The sequence below is a fragment of the Orycteropus afer genome, unplaced genomic scaffold, assembly GCF_000298275.1.
Source record: "Orycteropus afer afer isolate SDZICR_OR568_19922 unplaced genomic scaffold, OryAfe1.0 scaffold00001, whole genome shotgun sequence".
Lineage (NCBI taxonomy): Eukaryota > Metazoa > Chordata > Mammalia > Tubulidentata > Orycteropodidae > Orycteropus > Orycteropus afer.
In genome coordinates this window covers 28,823,857-28,832,221 of record NW_006921588.1, presented here as the reverse complement: position 1 = coordinate 28,832,221, position 8,365 = coordinate 28,823,857, and the positions used below count along the sequence as shown (strand labels likewise).

The following is an 8,365-nucleotide window of genomic DNA, read 5'->3' as shown; positions in this document are numbered from 1 at the left end:
GGCGTGCATATATCTGTTCTTGTCATGGCTCTCACTTCTCTAGGGTATATACCTAGTAATGGGATGGCTGGGTCTGTTTTTCTGGTTTCTCTTAAAAAAAATCACAAACTTAAGCAGCTGTAGGTTTCTAGTCCCAAATAGCATCAGCCGCCTAGAGCCAAGCAGAAATTGGATTTGAGACTCTAGTTGCACAGGTTTCTAACTAAGTAACCGTTTCTATTTATAATATAAAGTCTATGGATTTTATTAAATATCTGTGTTTGGTCTATCAGCATATTAAAAATAGCATATCATATATTCATGTAACTTTAAGAGCTAGAAAAGGACCCTTAGAAAGTGCAAAGAAGTGAAGTGATCTGCTCAAAGACATTCAGCAAATCAGTGGGGCTGGTCAAAAACTCCCACCCTGGTCTCGATTCAGAGTTCTCTCATTACTGTACACCTCCTTGGTTACTCAAATTTAAGAATGCTATAATTAAAAGAATTATAGTTGAAAACAGAGAGCATATCTATAATAAGTAAAAATTTATTATAAGAAGGTCTTGGGGGAGAAACCAGCCATCACATAAGAGTTACTGTTATTACCTGGGGTTTATTTTTAAAAAGAGGGATTAATTAAGAAAGCACACAAAAGCCATCAGCAATTTAAAACAATTGAGGTTACCCAGGTGGGTGCCCTTGTCACGACTCAGCAAACGCACCTTTAAGATTTATGTTTTTCATTGTGAGAAAAAATTTTATATCCAAAAGAAAAATTGAGAACAAATATTGAACTCTAGTTAATAATATGCATGCTAAAATATTTAAGGAGAAGTGAATCAACGTCTACATTTTACTTTAAAGTGCATCAAATAAGACGGACTGATGGAAGGACGGAGGGATGGATAGCAGAGAGAAGTGAAAAAAAAGCAAGTAGAGTCAGATGTCAATGGCAGAATCTGCAAAATCCTTTCAATTTTGCTTATGTTTCAAATTTTTCCTAACAAAATGTTGGGGGGAAATGGGGGAGGGAGGGAGAATAGGTTACTTGACAATCTTTCTGATATGCTCCTTATCTATTTTTACCAACAGACATTGTATATTGTAATGTAACAATATTTTTCAGAAAGAATCTGCTTATCTGTTAACATAAATGAAACGTGTTCGAGAGTAATTTTTAAAGCTCTTTTTTTCCTTTATCCTGCTACAGACTCCCTTATCACTAAAAGGGCCCAATTAAGTGTTTAATATAACAAATGGAACCCACAAGCCACTAAGTGTGGAGTGAAGAAGCCACTGCTTAGTTCATATCTCAGTAGTTTGCTTGTTCTAACAAATGGGGATAAAGAAGGAATTTTACTTTATACTATGTATTACCCTGCTGTTTGACTTTTTACAAAAAACATGTAATATAATTTTTAAATAATAGTGGCTAAAGCACTTGACTGCTAACCAGAAGACTGGAGGTTCAAACCCACCAGCCACTCCTCGGAAGGAAGGTTGGGCAATCCTACTTCCGTAGTGATACTGCCTCGGAAACCCAAGGAGGGGTCGCTATGAGTCGGGGCCGACTCGACGGCACGTAACAACAACAACATATTTTTAGTTTTGTTTTTTAAAAATTTTCTGCAGCCTCTTTTTAATGTATGTGAACTAATAAAATCCCAAAATAGTAATATGTTAATTTTGCAATTTTTAAAACAATCCAGTATTTCAACATAAAAGGTTCTATATGCACGTAGCGGGAGCTCTGGTAGCGTGGTGCCTAAGGCATCTGACTGCTAACCAGAAGGCTGGCGGTTCAAACCTACCAGCCACTCCTCGGAAGGAAGCTTGAACAATCTACTTCCATAGTGATACCACCTTGGAAACCCAAAGGAGGGGTCACTATGAGTCAGGTCTGACTGGATGGCACATAACAACAACAACATATGCATGTAGAATATTAAAAAACACTCGTAAAAAAAGTAAAAAGAGAGGAAAACTATAGTTTTCCACATCATGGAAAGGAAATAGAGCCTCTAGATGGAATTCTGACTAAAGCTAAATATAGAAACTATGGCTTTAGAAGTTACAGTTTCAAACAAGCAACTGTCTAAATATTTTAGAATCAGATCACACAACAACAGTCCCTGAGATCTGCATTTAATGCATAAATCATTTTGCTTTTCATTATACAACCAGAACTTCAAAGTTTAAGCCACAATCCTACAAATAATACTTGGCTTTCACTTCTAGACAACCCATCATGCTATTTATAACATACAATCCTGCTTTTTCTTGGCCCTCTATAGCAAGCACCTATATTACAACACTCCTGCTCAATTTACTATCTACTGGGGAAAAGAAGGTGTCAGGAGAAGGAACAGTTTATATGCTTGACAACATATGAGAGAGGGGCAAAAAAGGGCTTGGTGATGAACACTCCAAAACCAGTTTCTCCCAGACACTTAACCAAATCACTTAAGCTTGTCTATACTAATTCTAGGAGCTCTGGTGGTATAGTGCCTAAGGCATTTGACTGCTAACTAGATGGCTGTCGGTTCAAACCCACCAGCCACTCCTTGGAAGGAAGGTTGGGCAATCTACTTCCATAGAGATAAACAAACAAACAAAAAAAAACCAAACTCACTGCCCTGGAGTCAGATCCGACTCACAGCAACCCCTCCCTGAGTTTCGAAGGCAGTACCACTACAGAAGTAGATTGCCCAACCTTCCTTCGGAGATACAGCTTCAGAAACACATGGAGGGGTCGCTGTGAGTTGGATGTGACCCGACGGCAGTGAGTTTGGTTTTTTTTTTTTTTTAAATAATAATTCCACTAATTCAGACCTGGTCTTTGTTAATTAAAAGCAGTATTATATAATGTTACTTCAAGTTATGAACCATTCTTCATTAAAAAATTATGATACAATCAAAGAATACATCTTGGAGTTGGGAAAAAAACGTACCAACAGAGTTATTCCCTCATTAAATGAGAGAGGCTGACCATTTGGAATGTGTCAAACATTATCAAAGCTTTTGATTTTTATTGACTTGAAACTATTAAAAAAAAAAAAAAAACCTTAACAATGATATTTAACGTTTTTAAGTCATAAAACGCTTTATAAACCCAATGATTCTAGCCAGGGATGTCACCTCAGAAAAATGCAGACACAAACGCATTCATCTTCTGTTACACTTCAGCAAAAACAGGAACCTCTGAAGAGCGTTCAGGACAGGAGATTAAGAATCTCTATGTTTCTAGAAAATTCTACTTTTCTCTGCATTTAAAAATAATTTATGTGCTCCATAAATTTACTTGTAATTTTTATGACCTCATTCTATGAATGCCATTTCCTACTAATCCCAAAGAGAAAAAAACAAAATGAAAGTTTAAGAAGTTTTTAAAATTTGAAATAGAACAGATTTACCTTCTTAAAAGGGAAACTGGTTTGTTTTGTTTTTTTCAGGGTAAATACTGTTAACATTGCTGGATTATTCACTAGCCAAAACCCATTTCTGACCTATTCTACTCTGGCAACTTAAACCTTGACCACATGAAAATAAACTACTTTAACAATGTCACCCACCAGCCACTCCTCGGAAGGAAGGTTGGGCAATCTACTTCCATAGTGATACCACCTCGGAAACCCAAGAGGGGTCGCTGTGAGTTGGGGCCGACTCAACGGCAGTGAGTTTGGTTTGGTTTTTGGTACTCAACCTGAAAGAACCATATGAATCTTCAAAGAAGAGACATTATTTAGATGGAACTAGCACAGCTGGTCACTGCTCTGAAGCATCTGAAAATATAGTAATATTCTGAAAGTAGCTCTCAGACCAAATCAGTAATACCAAATACTTGGATAGTTTCTGAAAGAATTGAATTATGTTTTACCTTCAATAATTCTAAAGAAGGAATTGTGATTAAATATAATTTTCATATGTCTTACTATATACATATAATCACTATTAAGAGACCCAATAACTAAATGTTCCAGAGTGAATTCTCAACTGCTTTGATGTTTTAGAGATTAGACACAAAATGTACAAATTCTCTGATACCTGCCACTTACAAATTACATAATAACTGTCATACAACAAATATGTTGAGCACATAATAAATTTAATGCACTGATTCAGTAGAGAAAATAAAAATGAATACAGTACTAACTATGGACTCAAAAAACTTAGACACCAATAATTTCTACTTTAATTACTGCAACAGCCTCTTGGATTTCACTGAATTTAAATCCTGTCCCACTTGTACCTACCATTTTTCTAAAATCTGTTCACATCTGTTGTTAACAGAAATAACTTTTAATGACTCTTCATTGCCTAGTTTTTCACCCAAGCATCTTTACAGGTAGAAGAGAAAGAATCTGAGCCTCTAGAAGCATGGGGATATAGCTTTAAATCTGACAGCAAGTCAAAATTATCTTCCAAATATATGCAAATTTTTTATTTGTTCCATAATACACCCATATTTGATTTTAATATACATCAATTAGTACGCTTCTTCCTCCTCAAAGTGAGGAAGCTGGCACTCTAGTAAGTGCACCTTGTTATTTTTGTGACTTCACATACCCATCCACTGCCAGGCTAAAAATGTCTCCACAACGGAGTCACGAGCCTACAGGATACAGTCAAAGCCTAGCACACAAGGTCCCCAACTCCACTCCACCTACATCTCCCACAGCAGCGAACCAATGTCACAGCTCCAGCAAAGTACTTGCAACATAATCTCTCCAATGCCATTTCCCCAACTCTCACACACACACACACACACACACACACACACACACACACACACACATATAAACATGTGCATAGCACCTCTTGGTATTTCCTGCTACTGCTGGTTCCTTTCCTTGAATTCTCCTCCCACTTATCTCCAATCACCGACATATTTCTATTCATCATGCCAGATTTTACTCAAGTTTCACCTATTCTATGATGCTATCTTGACTACTCTGAGTAGAGTTATTCTTGCTCTCCTCTGTACCTTGTAAATACCCTCCATTACAGCACCTTATCCCAGAAACATTGCTTTTTCTTCCTTGTATACTCACCCCCTTTTCTCACTTGGCTTCTTAAGAGCAGGAACCCCATTTTATTTATGTTTGCATTTCCAAGGTCCAACAGTGCCTGGCAAATGGTGGTTGTTCAATAAATATTTGCCAAATAAGTAAATAGACAGATATATGAATAAATAACACTCCCCAATTTCTTCCCTGATTTTTCTTCACAGCATTTGTGACCTCCTAACATGCTATATAATTTAGTTTTTTTTCAATTCATTGCTTTTGTGGTTTATTCACTGATATGATTCTAATACCTAGAACAGTTCCAGAAACATAGTAAGTGCTCTGTATTTATTGAATGAATGAATGAAATACACTTAGTTATCAGGAACCTGTTCTATTCAAATTAGTTAATGTAAAATGTTACTTTTCCCATGTAATTACAAAAACAATTACAAACAAAAAATCCTAATATCCTTGATAATGGCAGTAAATTACAGTTTTATAAATCTTTAAGAAAATACATACTTTAATATTAAAATTCTAATTAAGCTTATGGTTTTCCCATATGTTTTAAATAAGATATTCAGGAAAAAATAATTTTCAGAAAATGCATAAAGGTCCTTACCCATCTTTGGTTTGATCAGCTACTCCTGCCAAGAGCTGCACAATCTTTGGATTGCTATTTGGATCATTATACAGTCCAAGATAGCGCTGAACAAAGTCTTCCGGGGTCATGTAATGTTCTCCATCGACCTCAGTACTGGCATACTAAAAAATAAACAAATTATTTTATATCATTTTGTAGCCAACAAATGTTTTCTAAAAGGTGAACTGAAGGCCAGTACTAAATCAAAATAAGAATAATAAATGCACAATTCTTATCTGGGTATTGAAAAAACAAATACCTGGTGCCTGATTTAAGAACAGTGGTAAAAAACTACTGCATGTTACAACATGGGTGAGCCCTGAAAACATTAAATAGAAATTAAGTAAAAGAAGCCAGAAATACTTATGAGTTGAACATTTACCTTAAGTAGATACACTCCTTGGAGAGAACAATCATGGGAGAAAGAAGGGATGCTTATGCACAGGGAGACAGCTCAGGGGCAGGAGTGCATAGAGGGATGGACACAGGGAAGAGGTAACTATGGAGAGGAAGTATGAGGGGAGATGTTGCATTGTGGTAAATTGTGGTCAATGTCATGAAACAAAGTGTATGTGAACTGCTGTATGGAAAGTGAATCTGCTCTATAAATTTTCACCCAAATCACAATTAAAAAAAAAAAAGAAAAGAAGCCAGAAATAAAAGGCCACATATTGTAAGAAATTCTTTACATAAAGTCTACAGGACAGACAAATCCAAAGTAACAGAAAGTAGATTAGCAATTGCCAGGGGATGGGAGAAGGGAAGGATGGGGAATAGCTACTTCTTGGGTACTGAGTTTACTTGTTTAGAATGATGAAAATGTTCTGGAATTAGAGAGTGGTGACAGTTGCCCAGCATTGTATATATATTGAAGACACTGAATTATACACTTCAAAATGGTTAAAATGGCGAATCTTATGTTATGTGAATTTTATCTCGATTATAAAAATCTAAGGAGCTCTGGTAGCATAGTACCTAAGGCACTTGACTGCTAACCAGAAGACTGGCGGTTCAAACCCACCAGCCACTCTTCAGAAGGAGTTGGGCAATCTACTTCTGTAGTGATACCACCTCGGAAACCCAAGGAGGGGTCGCTATGAGTCAGGTTCGACTTGATGGCACATAACAACAACAACAACAACAACAACTTATCAAAAAAATACTCATTATTCTAAGGGTTTTATATATCATGGCATGACCAGATATGAACAACCAAAGCCCTTCCGCATTTGACTGCAGCTAATCAATTAGTTAACTATCTAGTCAATTACTAAAACAGCAGTATCAGAAAACTTCCCAGAACTAAAGAATACAAAACCAAAAAACCCACTGCCATTAAGTTGATTACAACTCACAGAGATCCTCACTGGGTTTCCGAGGCTGTAAGTACTTAAGGAAATAGGTTGCCCAGTCTTGCTTCCACAGAGTTGCTGGTGGGTTTGAACGACCAACCTCCTGGTTAGCAGTCATATGCCTTAGGCATTGTGCCACCAGAGCTTCTTAAAGAATACAAAACCCACTAATTATCAGCAAATAAATTAAAAAAAAAAAAAAAACACCACCGTAGAGTCCATCTTCATAAAATTTCAGATCATCTGAACAAAAAGAAAACCCTAAAAGTATCAGAGAAGAGAAAATCAGGTCACATAGAAAGAATCATGAATCATAAGCTTTGTGCTCCTGAACAGCAACATTCAAAGCTTAAAGGCTAAGGCCTTAAAATTTTTAATTTTAAGACAAAGGCCTTAAAATTTTTGAGAGAAATCATTTCTAGCGTGGAATTCTAAACTGAACCAAACTTGCAACCAAATATAAAAGTAAGTAAAAAGGGTTCCAGCAAGATGGCGGAATAGGCAGACCAGGTACACAGACCCTCTGCAGCAAAGCAATGAAAAACCAATTGAAATCAACACAGAAGATGATCCTAGAACCCTGAGCTTTGAAGAGAAGGATAAAGAAGTGAATTAAATACCAACCAGTAGAAGAACCTGAATGAAAAAGTAAGTAAGGAGATAAACAGAGCTGTGGACTGCCTGTTGTCTTGAAAGCACAGCCATTTTGAATATTTCCTAATAGCAATCTCAGAATTGGCTCTGCTCACCATGGCTGCACAGGCAAGGACTGCATTGGTGCCTGATGACTAGAAAGGAGAACAGCAAGGAAGGGGGCAGGTGGACCTGTGGACTGCCAACAGCTGTCCTGAGGACACAGCCATCTTGGATGTTTGCAATTTGCGGGCACAGCCATTTTGTATGTATAGCTACCGTGACTGCTTGGACTAAGACATGGAAGTGGGGTCCACCTGCCAAGGACAGCACGGGCAACCGCACTGGAGACTGACAACTGGAGAGGTGCGGTCTTCCCCTTGTTACTCCTGGGCCCCACGCCCTCTTGGTGAACAGGAGTGTAGCCACCCTCCCACCTCCATCCACCTTTTCTACCTGCAGGGATTCCACCCCAGTCTGTGCCCTGGCAAAGCCGGGGTGCCATGCCCCACCCCCCACAGTTTTTTGTTTGTTTTAAAATCATTCTCTTTATCTTCCTTTTTTTCTCTTTCCCTTCTTTTTTTCCTTGTGTTTCTTTTTTCTCTTCCCTTTTCCTGGTTCCCTTCTTTTTTCTTTCTTTTGGTTCTTCCCATGCCTTGTTTGTCCTTTTGCAGTTTTCCCTATTCTTTGATTCTTGCTCTTTTCTCTCATTCCTCCCTCCTCAGATATCGGGGCATTTTTTTTCTCTC

The 8,365-nt window shown here is 37.5% G+C and overlaps 1 protein-coding gene across 1 annotated transcript in view; it reads right to left on the bottom strand.

Moving 5' to 3' along the window:
* The window catches only part of SLC25A12 (solute carrier family 25 member 12), a 117,494-nt gene that overhangs the window by 67,772 nt on the left and 41,357 nt on the right, over nucleotides 1-8,365 (bottom strand). The window contains exon 3 of the mRNA XM_007942774.2: nucleotides 5,611-5,753. Within this exon, the coding sequence (XP_007940965.2) occupies nucleotides 5,611-5,753 (143 nt within the window). The remainder of the gene's footprint in view (nucleotides 1-5,610; nucleotides 5,754-8,365) is intronic.